This window comes from Pinus tabuliformis, chromosome 2_1, assembly GCF_031772625.1.
Source record: "Pinus tabuliformis cultivar Carrire ecotype Pingquan chromosome 2_1, CPIR1, whole genome shotgun sequence".
NCBI lineage: Eukaryota > Viridiplantae > Streptophyta > Pinopsida > Pinales > Pinaceae > Pinus > Pinus tabuliformis.
The window spans coordinates 160,861,978-160,883,834 of NC_142299.1; the positions used below are offsets into that span (position 1 = coordinate 160,861,978).

The 21,857-nt window shown below is 35.8% G+C and overlaps 1 protein-coding gene across 1 annotated transcript in view; it reads right to left on the reverse strand.

The window, feature by feature from the left end:
* The window catches only part of LOC149199222 (uncharacterized protein At4g15970-like), a 126,322-nt gene that overhangs the window by 89,705 nt on the left and 14,760 nt on the right, over positions 1–21,857 (reverse strand). Inside the window, exon 2 of the mRNA XM_089400492.1 lies at positions 10,149–10,377. Within this exon, the coding sequence (XP_089256618.1) occupies positions 10,149–10,377 (229 nt within the window). The remainder of the gene's footprint in view (positions 1–10,148; positions 10,378–21,857) is intronic.

Consider the following 21,857-nt stretch of genomic DNA (forward strand, 5'->3'; position numbering starts at 1 on the left):
AAGTATATAATGCATGATATTATATCCACTAAGGTTGAGCTGGATATCCCTCTTATTGCCTTTCTCAAAGCACTCTATCCTACCTACTCCAATTATCTTGAGTCATTACAAGCAAATGGAAATCTTAAAGATATAACCTTTGACTCTCTTGTGAAAAAGTTTGATGAAAGAGAGAAAGCCTTTGGAAAGAAGACAATCCCTGAATCTTCTGAAGAGACTGTTTGCCTTGCTCATAAAGAAAATCATCCTGCTCAAGATTCTACAAGAGGAAGAGGTGGACGAAGAGGAAGAGGAAGATACTTCAGAGGCAGGGGGGGCAGACATTCTCAAGGAGAAAAGGCAGATCTGCATTGCATTCACTGCAAATGAAATGGATCACATGATGCTTCTACAGGCAAGCTACCATGGGACAAAATTGAGCAGAGAAGAAACCAGCAGAAAGGTAAAACTGATGACACAGACAAAGGTAAAGCACCTGAATCCACTCACTATATTGAGGCACAATGTAATATTGGAGTAAATGAAGATTTGTTTAATGCTTCACTTGCTTCTTCGAAAAATGATTGGTTGCTTGATTTAGGAGCAACCTGTCATATGACTCATAGGAAAGATTTTTTTGAAGATTTCACTGACAATGTTGATGGAGCAGTATACTTTGCAGATCAGTCAAAAATCAAGCCATCAGGGCTTGGCACAATTAGGCTTAAACTGCCTGGTCTTCCAGACTTTCTTCTGGATCATGTTCTATATCTCCCACAGCTCAAGAGAAACTTGCTGTCCTTGGTCCACATCCGCCAGCAAGGTCACTCCATTCATATGTTTGATGGAAAGCTTGAGGTAAGAAAGGAATCTGACCACTCACTTGTCATGAGGGGAATAGAAGAAGAAAGACTTCTTAAACTGCAAGGAACCTCTGCTCATGCACAACATTTCTCATATATTTCTCATCATGAAGAAGGTACACTTCCATCAAGTTTATTATGGCATGCTAGATTTGGACATTTAAACTATGACAATCTTCGCTTATTAAAGAAAAATGGTGTTGCTGGTTTGCCTACAATTCCTAGAAAACATAAGCAATGTGATGCTTGCATTCTAGGAAAGCATAGCAAACAGTCTTTTCATGATTCACATTCAAGAGCACATAGGAATCTTGAACTCATTGATTCAGATTTATGTGGTCCAATGCCTGTTCCTTCTGCAAATGGAAATAGATATATCATGACATTTATTGATGATTACACCAGAATGTGTTGGGTTTATTTATTGAAGAACAAATCTGATGCTTTTCAAACATTCAATAATTTTCATAAGTGGATTGAAAATGATGCACAATCTCATATTGGGTCTATTCGCACTGATAATGTAAAAGAATATACATCAAATGAATTTGAAAACTATCTTCGCCAACATGGGATCAAACATCAAACAACTGTGCCTTATAATCCTCAACAGAATGGTGTAGCTGAAATAATGAATAGAACAATTTTGAATATGGTACGATCCATGCTTTTCTTCAAAAATGTAAAGATAATGTTTTGGGCTGATGCTGTTCTATGTGCTGAATATATAAAGAATATATGTCCATCTAGTGCTATAAGAAACAAGACTCCTTATGAATTGTGGTATGGACATGTTCCTTCGGTAAAACATCTCAGGATTTTTGGTTCCACCTGTTATGCTTTAATACCAAAGGTACATAGAAACAAACTTGGTGCTAGAAGTCGTAAGTGTATCTTCCTGGGGTATTCAAACACCTCTAAAGCATACTGTCTCTATGATGAAGTAAATAAAAAGTTTGTTGTATCTAGAGATGTCATTTTTCTTGAATCATCCAAATCTGACAGTGTTGTTGAGCGGCAACTTGATCACTTGGATAGATTCACAAAAACAAAATCATTTCAAGAGTTTGATAATCAGATTCCACATCTTGAAGGGGGGATTCCTATACTAGATCAACATGTGGAACCTTCTTCTGAAGAACAATCTCCCTTTCATGAAACTCCAACATCGGATGATCCTTTAAGTGATGTAATTGATAGAATTGGGAGACTCAATCTTGATTCAGTCCCAACTCAATCAATAGGGCAGCCTGGACCATCTTAGAAAGGTCCCCCAAAGTGGCTGACAAAGACACTTGAAAGTGTTCATCCTGATGAAATTGGAAAAACAGGAACCGGAAATACAAACCGACAAGATGGAGGTGATGTAGATAACTCTAATTCACCTGTTGATATGGATGTTACTTATGATTGTGAATTGAACTTGTCTACAGATTTTGAACCAACTTCCTTCAAAGAAGCTGCTTCTCATGATGAATGGAAAGAAGTGATGCAGAAGGAGTATGATGCCCTCATAAAGAATGGCACTTGGAAGCTGGTTGATCCTCCATTTGGAACCAAACCAATTGGCTGCAAGTGGGTCTACAAGAACAAATACAAAGCTGATGGCTCACTTGACAAGCACAAAGCTAGGCTTGTGGCAAAAGGTTTTGCACAGAATGAAGGGGTCGATTATGAGGAAACTTTTGCCCGCACAGCAAAATGGGCCACCATCCGGACACTCTTTGCACTAGCTGATCAGAACGGTTGGAAAGTCCATCAAATGGATGTAAAAACTGCATTCTTGAATGGAGATCTAAAAGAGAATGTTTTTATGTCCCAGCCTGAAGGATTTGCTGTGAAAGGACATGAACATAAAGTATGCAAACTTGTGAAGTCCTTGTATGGCCTAAAACAAGCACCACGAGACTGGTATGAAAAACTAACTGAGCATCTTCTGAAACTCAACTTCAATCATTTTGATCTTGATGATGCAACTTTATCTGTCAAGAAAGTTGGCAAAACAGTTGTATATCTTGTGGTATATGTAGATGATCTTTTAATGACAGGGAACAATGAAAGCTATATTGCATCCATAAAGAAAGAATTAGGAAAAAATTTTGAAATGACTGATTTGGGCTATGTTCATTACTATCTTGGCATTGAAGTAACCCAACATCAAAAATCCATATTTCTTTCTCAAAAGAAATACATTGGAGATTTGTTAAACAGATTTGGCATGACAGAGTGCAATCCTCTTTCTACTCCAATGGAAAAAAACTTGAAGCTCACATCTATTGAAGGAAAGGAATTTGAGGATGCAACAAAGTATAGACAGCTTGTAGGAAGTCTCATCTACCTCACTACTACCAGACCAGACATTTCATTTGTTGTTGGAATCCTCTCCAGGTTTATGCAAAAGCCTTGTGAGGGACATTGGTCTGCTGCAAAAAGAGTTATAAGGTACTTGAAGGGAACTCAAGACCTTGGAATCAAGTATACACAGGTGAACGACTTCAGCTTGATTGGATACTCTGATTCAGACTTCGATGGAGACAAAGAAACTGGGGTATCTACTTCAGGATATGCTATGAGTCTTGGATCAGGAGCTGTCTCCTGGAGATCACGCAAACAATTAGTTCCAGCAGATTCCACAACAGAAGCAGAATACGTGGCAGCAGCTGAAGCAACGAAAGAAATTGTGTAGCTTAGGAAAATTCTTGAAGATTTGCAGGTAAAACAAGTACAATCAACTCCACTCATGATTGATAACACCTCTGCAATAAAGTTGGCCAAGAACCCAAAGTTCCATGATCGTACTAAGCACATCAATACTAAATATCATCTGATCCGACATCATGTTGAGGCCAAAACAATCCATCTCCGTCATTGTTCCACAAATGAGCAAATTGCAGACATCTTCACCAAAGCGCTTGGAAGAGAAAAGCTTGAAAGATTCAGAACGATGCTTGGACTCACCAACATCCCTTCAGATTAAGGGGGGAATGTTCACACCTAATCCTCAGCGGTTGGGTAAACTGGAACGTGAACAGTCATCAAGAAGATGAACTGATCCGTCTCATTTATGTATATAAACAATAGTTATCTAATGAAATAATCAATCAGTCTTTTCTGCCAAGTCTGGAGTTACCCTGGCCTGACATAAGCAGTAATAGCTAAATATAGGACATACATCCTGAATGATTTCAGTGCTTGTATAAGGGCATAGGCTCGCATCTCAATTATTTCATACTTAATCTTGGCATCTCTCATAACCTTACTGGAAAAGGTTATAGGTTGGTCATGGGAATATTCATCTTTTGTAATAAAACAACAATTGGGGTTGTTTCAGAGGCAAAGGAAAATATACTGAATGGCTTGGCATAATCAGGACTAGCCAAGGTTAGGGCTTCAGAGACAGCCTTCTTGATTTGATCAAATTCATACCTGGAAGATACATTCCATTTAACTTCATGATCCTTTCGGAGCATGTTAGTTATGTCTTTCACAATTTCAACATAATTCAGGATAAACCTCCTTAAAAAAATAATCTTGCCTAGAAAAGCTTGAATCTCCTTCTTAATTGTAGGTAATGACAATGTTTTTATAGCAGAAACACATTTGGGATCAATCACCAGTCATTCTCTTGAGATAATGTGGCCTATAATCTTTCCTTCTTTGATAACAAACATAGAATTTTTAGGATTGAGGGATATTCTGAATTTCCTACACCTGTAAAAAACCTTCATCAAGTGCTTTAGATGTTTTTTATGAGAATGAGAAAAAATAGTTATGTCATCAAGATAAATATCTACAAATTTGTTTACCTGTCCCACAAAAGCTATGTCCATATCTCTCTAAAAACTTGCTCCAACATTAGACTATCCAAAGGGCATTATAGAATACATAAATGTACCCCAGGGTGTAGTAAAAGTTGTCTTCTCTCTATTTGCTAGATCAACATTTATTTGATTATAAACTGAAAAACCATCAAGCATGGAAAGTCTTTCTGCTCCTGAAACCATCTAAAGTAACTGATCCATTTTGGGTAAAGGATAGTTATATGTTAATGATGCTTTATTTAAATTCCTAAAGTCCACACAAAGTTTGATTTCCTGATACTTATTTCTAACAGGAACTAAATTAGAGACCCAATTGTAGTATCTAAGAAGGAGAATAATTTGGGAATCTAGAATTTTCTTAATTTCCTCTTCTACAATTGGTAGAAGAGCTAGGTTAATCCTCCTAAGTTTCTGTTGACAAGGTTTTTATTTTGGTTTTAAAGGAATCTTATGTTGTATCAATGATGTATCATATGTCTTTAGATCGGCATAGGTCCATGGAAAAGCATCCTTGTATTTTTCAAATAACTTAAGGTATTGAGCTTTGATTTCAAGATCTAAGAATGCATAGATTTTGATGTTCCAAATGTCATCATTTGTTCCAATATTTACTTCCTGCATGTCATCTTGTGGAGAAATTGATTGTGGGTATCTGAGGACATCATTTTGATCAAACAATTTCTCTAAAGCAATGAGACCTTTGGGAATAAAATTGTTAGACTACTGAACGATATCATGATTGGCAGTTTTTGAATTGAAATTTGACTTATCATTTCATTTGTGTTTTCATTTGTTTCTATTGTATTTTCATCAATTTGTAGAACTGAAAATTCATCTATAACTTGCAGAAAATATTTTAACTGTTCATCATCTTCGATTATCTACCAGTATTTTAGATTATCTGGGATGGATGGCCCATATTTGACTTTTATTTGATAGAGAACATTAGTTTGATAAGGAATTTTAAATGAATTAGCAGAAACAACTAGGGAATTTACATGAATATTCTAATCGCTTGGGATATAAATCAAATTAAAATCATTAAAGAAATTTTCAACTAAATCCCAAACCACATTTCAATAAGATCTAAGCCTAGGATGTTTTGTTTGGCAAATATTTCTAACTTGTTTAACAATGAGCTCTGAGTCAGTAAAAACAGTCAAGTTTTGTACTTTTAAGCTCTTGGCTAACTGCAGTCCTAAAAAGAAAGCCTCATATTCAACTACGTTATTTGTAACTTCTAAATAAATTTTACATGATTGTGTCATGTTTTCTTTTTCTAGTGAGATTAATACTACCTGAGCTCCTGCTCCATCCTTTGTACAAGAACCATCAAAGAATAGCTTCCACACATCAGTTTGATTTGGTACAAGACTGTCAATTACATCTTCAATTTTTACTTGAGTTTCATGTGTTTGGTTTGAATAGAGTTGAACACAACCAAAATCTTCATCAATTTCATAAATTGGATGGTTCCTTGGTTGATCTATTTTGCAAACAGTGTGCACAAATCTTACTTCTCTATACAACCTTAGTTGTTCTCTCGCATAAACTGGAATAGTGGCATAAGACATGTCCATCTAAAGAGTTCCCCCTAAATTTTCACAACAAGACCTTGAAAGGAGCATTCCAAGTTTGGGAGGGATATCTGTGAAAACTATATCTAACACTACACATTTTACTGGGATTTGGGCGAGAGTGGCTACTAGATCCTTAATCAGTCCTAGACAAGGCACCCTTTTGGAACCAAAGGTGTACAAATCGTGATAGGATATAGTTATGTCGAGATTTAAATGATCCATGATAGTTTTTGGCATGAGATTATGTGATTCTCCAAAATCAAGCATACAATTGTATAGCATGGAATCATTTGCTTTAAGAGTCACATTGAAAGGGGGTACTATTTCATCTATCATATCCGAGCTAGGAAAGACAACTGCTGGTTTTTCATCTTGAAGACTAATAATATCACTTTCATCATTAATTGAGGTGTTTTGTATCCATTTGGAGACTTGATTTTTATATCCAGGGTTTTTGGAAAGTTCTAAAAGTGGTATAGGGATTTTACCTCTTTCTAACTCCTTTACAACATTAAATGCAGTTAAAACAATTTTTTCAATTTCAGTAGTAACAGTTGACTAATTTAATGGTCAAACAATAGTTGTCTGAGTTTGAATGGCTTTAGTAAGAGGTTCAATTATTGGAGGTTCCTTAGGAGGTCTTCCAGGAATAGGTCTTGGCCTAAGATCATATCTTTTGTTCACCTCTGCAATTAGGAATTCAGAGAAGGCATGGTATTTGGAAACCTATGAGGAGTCTTGATCTTCTTCAACCTGATTTTGTTGAGAGAGAGGAATAGTAGTGGTCTGACCAGAAGAGGTATCCATATTGTTAATGTCTTCAGTGATAGTCATAGTATTGTCATCAGGTTGTTGATCATCTATCAGTAAAAGAGTTGAAACTTGATGATCATTACTAGGCCTTTGAAGAATTTGTAATGGTGGATTTCTTTTGTATTGAACTTGATTTTGATTTTGGGATCGAGTGATCATTTCTTGAACTGTTCTAGGTTGAGTCTCAATCTTGGAAATTCTATTAGATATATTCTAAAAATTGAAGTTATCTCATCTATTTTAGAATCTTCAGTTTTAGTCTTAGAGGAAGTAGAGGCCTCTTAACTTGATTTAAGTTTTATTTGGGCCTTTTCCTCTTTAGCTTTTAAAGTGGATGAGGCAGCCCTATTTTCTTCCACCTCTATAGCATTAGTTTGCATATCTTCAAGAGGCCTTGAAGTTCTTTCTCTTAACATCACAACAAAATGATCTTCAAAATATTTTGGAAACCTAGACTTGGCTGCTGATACAAGGGGTTTGCAATCAGGGGGCATCTTATGATAAATTTTATTGAACCTTTTGATAAAATCAGAGATAGGTTCACCAAAGTTTTCTTGAAGTTCTTCAAACTCAGTCAAAAGGTAAAGAGCATCTTTCTTCAATCCCAACTGGTTTTTGAATATACTTGTTAGCTCTTCCTAGTTTCTAATGGAATTTGCAGGTAACTTCCTAAACAAAGTCCTCACATTTCCCTGAAGATACTAAACAAATAATCTCATGTAAAAATTTTCTTATTCTATGTTCACGTTATCTGCAAAGTCTAGAAATTCTTGAATATGGTCCTCACCTGGGGGACAAGTTTCTCTAGTATATCTAGGAAGGTGTTTTAAATATCCATTAGGGAAAGCATCAAGGACTAGAGGTGAAACTAAAGTTGCATATCTTTCCTATACAATGGGCTGGAATACCATAGTAGAAGATGATGTATGAGATGTTTGTGAATATGATGATAGAGAAGAGGAAGATGGTGATAGAATGGGTGAATTACTATGTGGGGGTGAAGAAGGAGGAGATAAATAAGGTGGAGACATCTTGAATGATTTTAAAGGAGTCTTAATAACCAACTTGTGGACCTGAGAATGAATATCCTCTTCAGTTTCAAAAAGTGGATTTGAATATATAGCGAAGGTCCCTTTAGGTTGTTTAGAAGTAGAAGATTCAAGTTATTTAGAAGTGGAATAAAATGAATAAGTAGTGGGGGATATAAAGTCTATAGGTTTGTATTCAGGTAAATGAACACCCAGGTTGGACTCAGATTTAGGTGATCCTAGTGGAAGTGGGGGTTCTAGATGAGATTCAAGTGAATGAGAAAGGAAGGATGATTGGAAATAAACTCCCGTATCTAAGAGTTCAGCAACCCTTGGTGATAAGTGAGTGTACTCTAGATTGGATGGAATGTTACTATAGGGATAAAATTGTAATATATCTTCAGACTGCAAGGCTGAAGTAGGAGAAGATGGTTGATGTCTTCTTCTAGCACTGACCTTTCTCACAAGTCTTTCTGGATCTAACAGAGGACTAATTGTTTTAGATTCATAATGGGATCTAGTGTGCTTAAAAGGTGCTAGTTTGGTACAATGGAGTCGCCAGGTGAAGGAGTTTGACCTATCTAGAACTTTAGTCACCTTAAAGGAATAAGAATTATATCGCTTACCTAGGAAAACTTAATGAAATTTGAATCCCTGGCAACGACGCCAGATTGATGTTGTATATTTGAGATGATAATGATCAACTATCATGCCAGGGTATCTAAGATATTTGTTTTTGGTGGGGTTTGTTTTAATTTTGGAGGACCAATGTATGAAATAGATTTAAAACAATCATGCCTAACCTTTTTGAATAGTATTAATATTTAAACAAAGGGCTTCTACTAAAATCCAGACAATGATATAGCCTTTTTAGTGATGAGTAGAAACTGAAAGACGATATGACTATTACAATTTTCAAATAGAAAATTAAATTATCATAAGTAAGAAAACCTTCAAACAATGTTAAGAAAGTTTAACAGAATATGCCTAAGATTACAGAAGATGATGATTTTATGATTTAGAGGGAATTATTTTAACAAACAATTTTATATAATTCATTCTCTTTAAAGGTGATCACTTCAGAAGCTTACAGGAGAAAATTGAAGCACAACTATTCCTACCTATTTATCTTTGTAAAACTTAAGAATATGAAGAAAGAACACAATAAATGAAAATTGGAAAACTTACAGGGAACAGAAAACTATATGAATCAAAACTCAGAATCCTTTGCTTTTGTATTAATGATTCATAAAAAGCCAAGTACATTTAATGCTTACAAATGCTTCTTTCAAGGGTGCAACCCTTAATAACTCATGGAAGGGAGTTATTTATACAATCTTAGATCTAAGAAAACATCTTAAAGAAATTTACAAAAATAGATCAATAAAAAATCAGGAATAGAAATTGATAGTCGATCTGTCACTATTTTAGTGTTGAGCTATTGATGACTATTCTTGGAAAAGATGAAAACTGTTGAACTGTTGATGACTATTCTTCGAGAAGCTAAAAATTGTTGAACTGTTGATGACCTTTCCTGGAAACACTAAATGATGTTTGATCCTCTTTTCAGTCAAGTAAGTCAGTTAACTGTTCCCAACATTTCTTATCTGGGATAGATAACTTAATTACCCTTCAGTAAACTTCATCCTTTTCTGTATATTTAGTAAAAGTTGGTTTTACTGGAACTATATGTATGATTTCAGATAGAATGAAAAAGGCATCTTTGAATGCATTCAACACAACTCTTGGTATTGCTGCACCTCTTATGTTTGAAACTGAAGCTGAATTGGTACCTACCTCTGTAAGCTTTTGAACATTATCTTCAATGGGCATTAATTTTTCGTTTATCACAAGCCTAGAGGGAAAACCCTTGCTGGTGAAGGGTTTTAACCTATTGAAAAATCGTTGAACTATGACATTAACATTGTTGAATTTTTCCTCCAACTTAGGAACGAGGTTTTTCTTTGTAATGATTTTCTTCACTTCAAGTATGGTTGTTGTCCTATCATTTATACCTAATTCTTCATGCTCATAGTTGTCTTTAGAATTCAGAAATTTGATTACCTCATTGGCAACTTCTGGCATGTCCTCAATTTCCTTGGAGATAGTTTCAATAACTTCCTGAGCTTTCTCCAACAAGTATTTTTTATCAAAGGTTATCTTGATATAAGGCCAGATATCCTTGACTAATTCAGTAATCTCTTCCCATAAAATCTCCTTTGCCAAACCTAGTTTATTTCCAAGGTAATATTCTTTGATTTCTTTCCGCAAAACTTCAATTTTACTTTTTTCCCTGTACAACTAAGTTGTAAGTGAACCATCTATAATTGCTTTCATATGTTGTAATTCTTTCAGTTCGTCCTGCAACTTCTTGATTTATACTGTCTGAATGGATAGGTTCTGAACATATTCTGCAAGCTTTTCAACTCCTTTTGATGTACCTATAGTTGTTGTTGTTCCTGAAGTAGAAACTATGGCTATAGAGACTCGTGAAAGAGGAACTATATCCATTGGAATTTGAGCCCTTTTCATATCTTCCTGTTTCTCTTTGACCAATTTTTCCATTTGCTCTTCCATCTGTTTTATTTGCATATTTTTTTCCATGATGAGCTTCATCATGTCAGATTTCTGAGTCTCCATTTCTTCAATCTCCTTGGTCATTGGGTTCTCAGTAGCTGACAGTTTGAGTTGCTTCCTTAATGCTGAGAGCTCAACATTTTTATTCCTAACAAGTTCTTATGCAGAATTTATATTTGAGGGATCATATCCCATCTTCAGCACTAGATATTCCAAAGACTTTATCTTGGCGTCCTCTGTAGTGAGGAAACTTTTTCCAACTTGAGCTGTGACTGTGTATTTGCCAAGGTGACCTGCAACTTTGAAAAAATCATGGCAGTGTGAGTTAAAGTGGAAGAAATCATTTAGCTAGTCTATTTGTGCATCTCAATTTGGTCAATTGGATGTACATCTTTTACACTAAACTCAAAGGAGGTTTTCTTCTGATAATGTGTAGGAGTCCTGGGCTATGGAATTTGAGCTTGTAAGAAATCCATTTGCATCTTACCCTTTTTAGAGTCAAAGAAAGAAAGAAGTCTAGCTTGAGAGCTGGAAGAGTGTTTCCAGAATTGAGTATACGTGTTCAATTTCAATTCCTCAATTTTCTTCTTAATTTCACTGAAGGCATGAAAGATATCATCTTCTTTTTCCTTCTAATTGGTTCCACTTGTCTGAATCATCTGGTATTCCTAAGAAGTAGTGGAATGAGTGGGGGAATGAATAGACTATCCACCAGACTATGTAAAAAGAAAAGTCTCTCAAATTCCATCATATGTTGTTTTTTGTGGCTCATTTGTTGCACTAACCTTCACATAGATCCTAGGTCTCTTATTTCTATATACAATTCTAAAGCCCTAGCTTGATGCTTCAGTTGTAGGGGATGACTGTTATTCCCTTCCTCATTTAGTTGTCTTTTCCTATGCAAGTGGAGTTTGTAAATTTGAAGTAGAGACTACCTATTCTTCACCTTCTTGAAGGGTGTTCTCCTTCCATTCTAACTGATTTTTGTACTGCTCTATTTCAGGCCTAGCTATGCGGTGGTATGCAATAAACTTATTTTCAACCTCGAGTTTTGAAATTACTCCCACTTGGTCATAAGACCAAGTGAAGCTGAGACCAAACTTCATTTCCTTCAATAACTTGTCTGCTTCTTCTCCTACTGCTCTAGTGGTACAGATGAAAGGGCCAACCCAAGCCTTTAGCTTGAATTGTGATTTCTTCTTTATAGCTACATAATGTACTTCATTTGCATTTAACCTCTCGCTAATATATTCCAATGCAAAATTCTAATAGGGAGGTACCTAGGAAGTTTTTAGGGTGGAAGCTCACAACCATAGACTCTGATTTCTGTATAGTTTTGGTAAAGATACTAATCTCCTATTGTGGCTTGATCAACCAACTACAATACTCTCACAATTTCATCACTGATTCTTGTTACTGGAGTGCTGCTCATAAGATTAATAGCTGGATGAACAAACAATTCTATGAACTATTTATATGTAAATTATTCCTTCTCCTTCATTCCCATAGAAGTCCAAAATATCACTGATTGTTGATTGACTTCTTCATCTAAATTATGCAAGGTGAATGGACACTTGTCTCCCTAAAAATATATAAGAACATATACAAGTACTGAAGCATACTTGAATACTTCTTCAGTATTAAATTGGACAAATTGTTCATGGATGGCCTCAACTAGAAATTGGCTAAAATTATAGAGAACGGTGGGTTTGGAATCTGGTGCAGGCTAAAGGTAACACCCGCACATACCTACAATATGCATTCATTAGTAATGCATCCACAACTATCCCAAGATATTTAACTCTATAATGGAGTTAAATCTTTAGACCATTTATTGGTCAAGTGGCATTTTTATATAGTTCCTTGTTAACAAAACCAATCATCCCGCCTGAAACGTCTATCAAGATTATATGAACCTTTATAAGCCTCCCTTATACTCTTTTACTAAAGGTTGTCTCAAACCTTCCTTTCGAGACTTTACAACCCTTTCCAAAGGAAATGCCGTAAACATACTCTGCCGCAAACATACTCTTTCTTCGCATTCCTTACAGTTTCACACTGATTCCGAGGTTAAAACCTCTATTGCAATCGCTATCAGTTATTGGGACTTCCACAGTCTTAACACATATGCACCGTCCCCCTTCTCTGACTCCGATCTCTGACTATCAAATCGATAACACATGCTTTACATTAAAAGGCCCGCACCATATAACTATCAGAATTATTAATTATTCAGGACTACAAAGGAAATTCCCTATGAACTGCATACTTCGGATTTCAAAAAGTATATACCTGCAACTATAGTCTCATCGGGTCCACCTCCTCTACGCTGCCTTTGAACTCTCCGATAGCCGACACCGATCACTGATAAATACTGACACTGATCGCCGATATATCACTATCGGTGATATCACAACTCCGCTAAAAACTATTGTTGGCCCTTGGTACCTCCGATTGTGATCTAGCGATTCAATCGTGGTCATTGATCTTTGAAGATCCAACAGCTACTAAGTATCAATTCTGGACTTCTCAGCTCGTCCCTTTTACTTGGAAAGTTCCAGTGTTTCTTCAATTTCTCAGTGATTTGGCTTCTTTAAAGGTTTGACCCTCTTCACATTTGCAGCTTGCTCTTCCTTCTGGGCTTAAACTCCTCACTCTCCTATGATCTTTGTCCTTCTTGGAGAGCTCTAATGGATTCAATGATCCATTTCGATTCTTGTGATTTGTGTTCCTATTTCTCTGCTTCTGCATCCTTCAAAATTATTCCTACAACCTGCAGAGCCTACAAATTCATAGTAAATCACTCCTAAAATACTTCTTAAACATACTGACACATACAGGAACCAATCCTTCATATATTAATATAAAGGCACAAAATACATTCAAGACACTTCGGTCTTGCTCACACACATACACATGCCAGATTCTACTATTGGTGGCCTCCTCCTATTGAACGCGCATGTTCACTATTTATAAGAATGCATTGGATTAGATCATTGGAGGATCCGATCACCCCTCTAAGAAAATCCCTAAAGCTCTCTGCATGCATACATATGTAGCAGATAAGTTTTCTCCAACTTTTTCTCTATTTTAAAATAGAAAAGTCTCCTTATCAGCTCAATGGTCCATATCTACTCTAATTAATTCCTGAAAGATCTCTATTTCTCCTAGAGAGTTGGATTTGACTTCTACCACTCATGTTCTCATTTATTTATTTTGAGAGCATTTACACATTCTCCCATTATCTAATTAAATTAAACTTAAAGGCCTAAATGTTACATTGACTTGAGACTTAGGAAAACTATTTCCTAAAATGCATGACCCCCTATGTCTACTATTTACGATGATTTTTCTTGGGCTGAATGATCTTGCATTAGACTCCCAAAGTAGAAAATATTCATGATCTCCTAATCATGTGTCTTTTGGTCTTGGTCTTCCTGGATCCCATGCTTTGTTCTGTGATTGTCCACATGATTTGTACCTTTTGCTACTGCTGTATGTCTGCTGTTTTCTTCTTCTTGTCAATCAGATTCAAACTTTGATTTATCTTGCTTGTTGCTGCTACCATTTTCCTCCATTTGGGCTGCTAAATCATCAACTGCCACATTTCTTCAATTTCTATGTCCAACATATCTTTGGGGTGGTCCATATTCTGCTCCTTACTTCTTTGTTCCAAATTGTTACTGTTGTCTTCTACGTTGGCTTTGCTTGCTGCCATTGTAGACATTGCTGTAGACTTTGCCTCCACTTTTTCCTTGCTTGCTATGGTGACTCCTGCTTGGATTGCTACCATTTTTGCTTTAGTTGCTTTTGGTGTAGCCTTCTCTACATCTCATGCCATACCACTAGCTTCTTCCTTAATACCCAACCTAGTCTCTGGCATTCCTCAATCATTCTCCTTAATGCATTGAGTTGTTCTTTTAATTCAGCAACCTCTTTGTCAATTTCTTCTTGACTCATCTTCTTTCCATTTTCTTTGGTATCCTCTTTATTATATCCTTTGCTGTGGCTTCTCTCTGAACCTCTACTATGACTATCAGTAGTCATCTTCTTCTCTTCTTTCTTCATGAGCTCATTTGCAACAAGCCTTTGCAACAGCTAGTCCTCCTAGTTGCAATTTACCTCACTAAGCTCTCCTCATTCAGTCTTTTGGTAAGCACGGTCCTCTGTCTGGAACCTTCTCTTGAGCAACACCTTTGCTCCATCTAGGCTTCCGAAATCTCTCACTCTCTCTTGAGAGCACTTCAGCTATCCTCTCTGTCCAATCTCTTGTTGGATTCTTCAAGTTCACCACCACTTCTTCTTTTAGAGTATTCTCCTTACTCTATATTCAAGAACACATATGTTCTATTCTCATAGCTTCTCTTGTTGTCACCTATGCATTAGTATAAAAACACACATTCTTAATTTAAAACATAACACATTATCTCACCTTCAAGATCTCAGCATGATCTTGCTTCACCCATTCTTCTACACTTTGAATGGATTGTCCTCTATTTAGCCCCAAGTCCTCTTTCCTTTAGAACTTGCATTAATCAATCTTGCTTTTTCTTTCCTTTAAGGAATCCTATGTTTCTGTTTACTCCAAGCCTCTACTGGAACTCTATAGTCTTCCAAGAACTTCAAAGTTCCCTCTTACAGATTACAAATCTGCTCTGATACCACTAATGGTGCAGGGCTAAAGGTAACACCTGCACATGCCCACAGTATGCATTCATCAGTAATGCATCCACAATTGTCCCAGGATATTTAACTCTACAATGGATTTAAATCTTCAGACCGTTTATTGGTCAAGTGGCCCTTTTATACAGTTCCTTGTTAACGTAACCAATCATCCCGCCTGAAACCTCTATCAGGATTATATGAACCCTTATAAGCCTCCCTTATACTCTTTTATTAAAGGTTGTCTCGAACTTTCCTTTCGGGACTTTGCAACCCTTTCCAAAGGAAATGCTACAAACATACTCTTTCTCCACATTCCTTACAGTTTCACACTAATTCTGAGGTTAAAACCTCTATTGCAATCGCTATCGGCTATCAGGACTTCCACAGTCTTAACACATATGCACCATCCCCCTTCTCCGACCCCGATCTTCGACTATCAGAGCGATAACACATGCTTTACATTAAAAGGCCCGTACCATATAGTTATATGAAATATTAACTATTCGGGAATACAAAGGAAATACCCCTCTGAACTGCATACTTCGGATTTCAAAAAGTATATGCCTGCAACTATAGTCTCATCGGGTAGATCTCCTCTACGCTACCTTCGCACTATACAAAAGTCGACGCCGATCACCGATAAATCCTAATGTTGATCGTCAATATATTGCTATTAGTGATATCACAACTTTGCTAAACACTACTATTGGCCCTTGGTACCTCTGATTGCGATTTAGCGATTCAATCGTGGTTGTTGATCTTTGAAGATCCAATGGCTATTGAGTATCAATTCTGTACTTCTCAGCTCGTCCCTTTTACTTGGAAAGTTACACTGTTTCTTCAATTTCTTGGTGATTTGGCTTCTTTAAAGGTTCTGACCTTCTTCTCATTTGCAGCTCGTTCTTCCTTCTGGGTTTAAACTCCTCACTCTCCTTTGATCTCTGTCCTTCTTGCAGAGCTCTAATGGATTCAATGATTCATTTCGATTCTTCTGAATCGTGTTCCTCTTTCTCTGCTTCCGTGTCATTTAGAATTCTGCATGCAACCTGTAGAGCCTATGAATTCATAGTAATCACTCCTAAAAGACTTCTTAAACACATTGACACAGATGGTAACGAATCTTGCATATATTAATATAAAGGCACAGATTACATTCGAGACACTTCAGTCTCACTCACACACATACACAGGTCGGATTCTACTATTGGTGGCCTCCTCCTATTGAATGCGTAGGTTCACTATTTATAAGAATGCATTGGATTGGATCATTGGAGGATCTGATCAACCCTCTAAGAAAAGCCCTAAATCTCTCTATATGCATACATATGTAACAGATACGTATTCTCCATATTTTTCTCTATTTTAAAACAGAAAAGTCTCCTTATCAGCTCAATGGTCCATATCTACTCTAATTAATTCCTAAAAGCTCTCTCTTGGTACTAGAGAGTTGGATTTGACTTCTACCACTCATGTTCTCATTTATTTATTTTGAGAGAATTTACATATTCTCCCATTATCTAATTAAATCACACTTAAAAGCCTAAATATTACATTGACTTGACGTTTAGGAAAACTATTTCCTAAAATGCACGACCCCCTATGTCTACTATTTACAATGATTTTTCTTGGGCTAAATGCTCTTTCATCAGAATCAGTAGAAAATATGGACAAGAAACTTATGATGGCTTCATCTACATATTGATTAGAATTGTAACCAAGCAGGTAAGAAAGAATAGTGGTAATTTGCTTGCTTCTGTCTGGGAACATAGATGAATCATAGGGAGGGTTTCACTTTTAGGCAGAGGGTTATCTACAACTAGGAAAAGTTTAAGAGTTTGAGATATTTTAGTGAAATCTAGCTTTTGATAGGCTTCTATCAGGATTTCATGAGAAAAAGGATGGGTTGGTGCAATAGTTGGGGCCTGCAACATCTGTTTAACATACTTAGCATTGATGAAACATAGGATTTCTCATGTAGGTTACTTGATAGCTCTTTTACTGGGATCATAGGATTCATGGAATTTCATAAAAAATTTAGGTGCTCTGTGTATATGAGGGAAATGTAGTGAGGAAGGTGGGAGTCCTAAAGTCCTATTTCATCTGTTTGATCAACTAGCTGATCCTCCATCCAACATTAGATTTCATATAAATCAAATCGAGAGGAAGACTCAATGATTTTACAGTCTCTGTCGACCAGGAGAGTATGATGTAAGTCAACTTGTGGATGAATGAGGAGATTTGGGAATTCTACAATTTCATTTCCCTTAGGAGGCATTTTGTTAAGTGAATTGCAAGCTGAACTTGATGGAAATGGGAAGAATTGGTTTGAAACACAGTAATAACAGAAAAATAGTATAACTAAAAATGGATTAGGTAGACCTAGATGTCGTCTTGGTTTCGAAAAGAATTGAAAATTTAGTTGAATGATGAATCTGTCGTTTTAACTCCAAGCTTCAAATATCTAGCAAATTATGGGAATGCACTGTATAATGGTTTTTGTGAAAAATAGGGCTTATAATGAAAAAATGGAGCAGGTTTATTAATCAACAGTTAAATTGTCATTAATTATCCAACAAGGCTTATTAATGGATCAATGGAATACTGATGTATGAGCATGAATTGGGAATTAAATGAATAACAAACAAATAGGCGGCATCTTATTAGACGAAGGAAGTGACATGGGGCAGACGTGGATGATGACACAGGAGCGGCGGTAAACGGCCGAATGAAAACCACATTCCGAAGTAAGTGCAAGTGGTAAGTTGTTTTGGGATTTTTAGTCCCGAAAGACTAGGATGGAGGAAAAGAAGTTTCGGAGGGCTAATTCCAAAACTGCTGACTTTGGATCCCCACCCATACCCCCACGGCCGATAAAGTTCGGATGACGAAGGAGGGTCGAGGAGCGAGGTAGACTATTGGATCTCAGGGGAGTGTGCGAGATGAAAAATATATGAATGAGTTTCAATTTGACAGGGCAAAAAGTCATGGTAGGATCTAGAGCTATAGCGAATGTGACATGCGAAGGGTATGGGTATGGAGAATGAATGAATAAAGTTCGAATATCACAAATAAAATTGATATTTACAATTTATGGTTAATTAAAACCAATGAATATATACACATGTATTCTATGTTCTGACTTAGGATAAAAATCCTATCATGCTCCAATTTCATTTCTCTACCTACCCTTACTTTCCTAACATTTTTTCAATCTTAGTCACCCGAGTGCATTTAGACTAGCAAATCAATGTTTTCCTTTTAATTTTTAATCTACTTCTATCCGCTTATTGCTTCCATTGGCTCAGATTGAACTATTGAGCCAATTTTATTTGCTAACTATTAACAAACAATTTAAATAAAATCCAATCATGATTAAATTGTACAATTGGATTGCATGAATGAGCGTGCCATTTAAACAATCTGCACACAACTTTTTATTTGCAAAAAAAAACTTTGAATGAGAGTAGTGGCATTTGGATTTGCAATACTTTCAAAATTTATTATTTTTTCTTTTCTCTCTAATATAACATTTTTTATTTTTGCCTTCCTTTTTTAGGACATCTATTCTAACATTTTATTTGATATGGACTTATTCATTAAAATATCCCTAACATTTTTTGATTCAATATTCTTTTTGTCCATATCCTAAGTTAACATTTTTTGGAATAATTTTCATTTTTTTGACTAATTGATGCTAACTTACCAAAACCAAAAAATGCTACAACATCAGCACCAACTGGGGACTGCTTTCTCTTATAGAATGCAAAGAACCTGTAGATGCATGTGCCTTCTCCTCAGGCTCTAGAGTCTTTGCTGTGAAAGCTCACACTGACAATTTGAAAAATAAATTAAACCAGACTTTTTACAATGGTGGTAGTGAAATCTACTTCAACTTCTCAGTACTGAATATAATGTTTGAGAAACCTTCCATTAACAGGATAAGTGGGATACAGTCCTTCAAGACTTTTTAGCACAAAACTATTGTTTCCCTTTACTTTAGCAATAGCTATAGGTGCAAACCATAGGTTATCAAATTTTCCATGTTTTCCCTTGTCTTCTCTTTTGGAATCCCATCTTAGAACTACATCACCCTCCTTGAAGTCCCTTTCCCTCACTCTTCTGTCAAACAGGCTCTTCATCTTATTCTGATACATTTTAAATTTGTATTTAACTTCATCTCTTTTTTCATTTAGTTCAATAATTTGGTTTATTCACCTTAAAAAATCATCAGGTTCATCAGTTGGATCCTGCAAAAAGTTTAGAACAAGGAAGGCCAAGTTGGTAGGGAAAATTTCATCTTTCCCATAGACTCTATGAAAAGGAGATTTTCTAGTAGATCTCTTTGGAGTAATCCTATTTTCCCATACTGCATAAATAAGATGAGAGTCACAACTCTTTTTATGATCTGCTAAAGTTTTTTTAATTACCTTTATCAGACTTTTATTTGATGATTCTGCAAGACCATTACCTTGAGGATAATATGGAGTTGAAGGATGTAACATAATCTGATACTTATAGCAAAACTCAATCATTTTGACACTGGAAAATGTTGTGGGATTTTCAGTAACAATATGTGTTGGGCAACCAAATCTAGATAAAATGTTTTCTTCAATGAATTTGATTATTGTTGAATCAATAGCATTTCTTACTAGAATTGCTTCCACCCATTTGGTAAAGTATTTTGTTTCAGTGAGGATCCTTCTATGTTGATTGCTTGAAGTGGGATTAATTTCTCCAATAAAATCTGATCCCCATTGGAGAAAAGGAGCAAAGACTATTGTTGGGATCAGTGGGAGAGCTGCTAGTTTTTTCTTACTAGAAAACATCTGAAAAGGGACACAAATTTTGACCTTTGATCCTACTTGTAAGAATAATGTGGGCTAATAAAATCCTGCCCTTAATATCTTATATGTTTTTTCTCTCCAAGCATAATGTCCTCCGCAAAATCCTGTTTGAAACTGATCAATGATTCCTTCAGTTTCTAATTCTGTTAAGCATAATAACAAGATATTTAGTGGGTCCTTCCAGTATAGATTTGCATTTATGATACAATATTTGACTTCTTTCAATTTGATATTTTTACATTGACTTTTGGAGAATGACGCTGGACATTCAAAATGGATCAAGAAATTTACAATATCTTGATACCAATTTGACAAAAGAAATTTCTCATCAATGTGTAGAGAGATGGTCTAATCTGAAGGTAAAGGTTCGTGTGGAATCTTTTCTAGAGGATAGTGGGAAGGTTCTTGTGGATTCTACCCTTCTGCATGAACAATAGGTTCTTTTGGATTTTTCTTATTTGAACTTTGAGTAGGTTATTGTGGATTCTCCCCTCGTATTTCCAAAACAAATTTGATGCCCAACACTTAATAGTTGTATTCAGCTGGAAACTTAGCTAATCCTTGACCCTTTACTAGCTTTGTGGTTTTGATAGTTAGATCAAACACTAGTGTTTGAGTGATCCATCTGCCTCTCTTCCCATCAATGTTTGGTTGGGTTAAAACAATTTTTATAGCACTGTCAGGAACATAAGTAGTAATAGGTGAATGTAGGACATACATCCTGAATGATTTTAGAGCTTGTATAAGCGCATAGGCTTGCTTCTCAATTATGTCATACTTAAGCTAGGCATCTCTCATAAACTTATTGAAAAAGGATATAGGTTGGTCATGGGAATATTCATTCTTTTGTAATAAAACAACAACAAGCGTTGTTTTAGAGGCAAATGAAAATATACCGAATGGCTTGGTATAATCAAGATTGGCCAAGGTTGGGGCTTCAGAGATAGCCTTCTTTATTTGATCAAATACATACCTAGAAGAGACATTCCATTTAAATTCATTATCCTTTCAGAGCATATTAGTTATGTCTTTCACAATTTCAACATAATTTAGGATAAACCTCCTTAAAAGAATTAATATTTCCTAGAAAAGCTTGAATCTCCTTCTTATTTCTAGGTAATGACAATGGTTTTATAACAGAAACATGTTTGGGGTCAATCACCACTCCTTGTTTCGAGATTATGTGGCCTAGCAGCTTTCCTTCTTTGATAGCAAATAGAGACTTTTTAGGATTGACGGATATTCCAAATTTCCTACACTTGTCAAAAACCTTCATCAAGTGCTTTAGATGTTTTTGATCAAAATTAGAAGAAATAGTTATGTCATCAAGATAAATGACTACAAATTTGTTTACTTGTCCCACAAAAGCTATGTCCATAGCTCTCTAAAAATTTTCTCCACCATTGGACAAGCCAAAGGGCATTTTAGAATACATAAATGTACCTTAGGGTGTAGTAAAAGTTGTCTTCTCTCCATCTGCTAGATCAACATTTATTTGATGGTAACCTAAAAAACCATCAAGCATGGAATGTCTTTTTGCTCCTGAAACCATTTGAAGTAACTGATCCATTTTGGGTAAAGGATAGTTATCTTTTAATGATGCTTTATTCAAATTCCTAAAGTCCACACAAAGTTTGATTTCCCCATTCTTTCTTCTAATAAGAACTAAATTAGAAACCCAATTAGA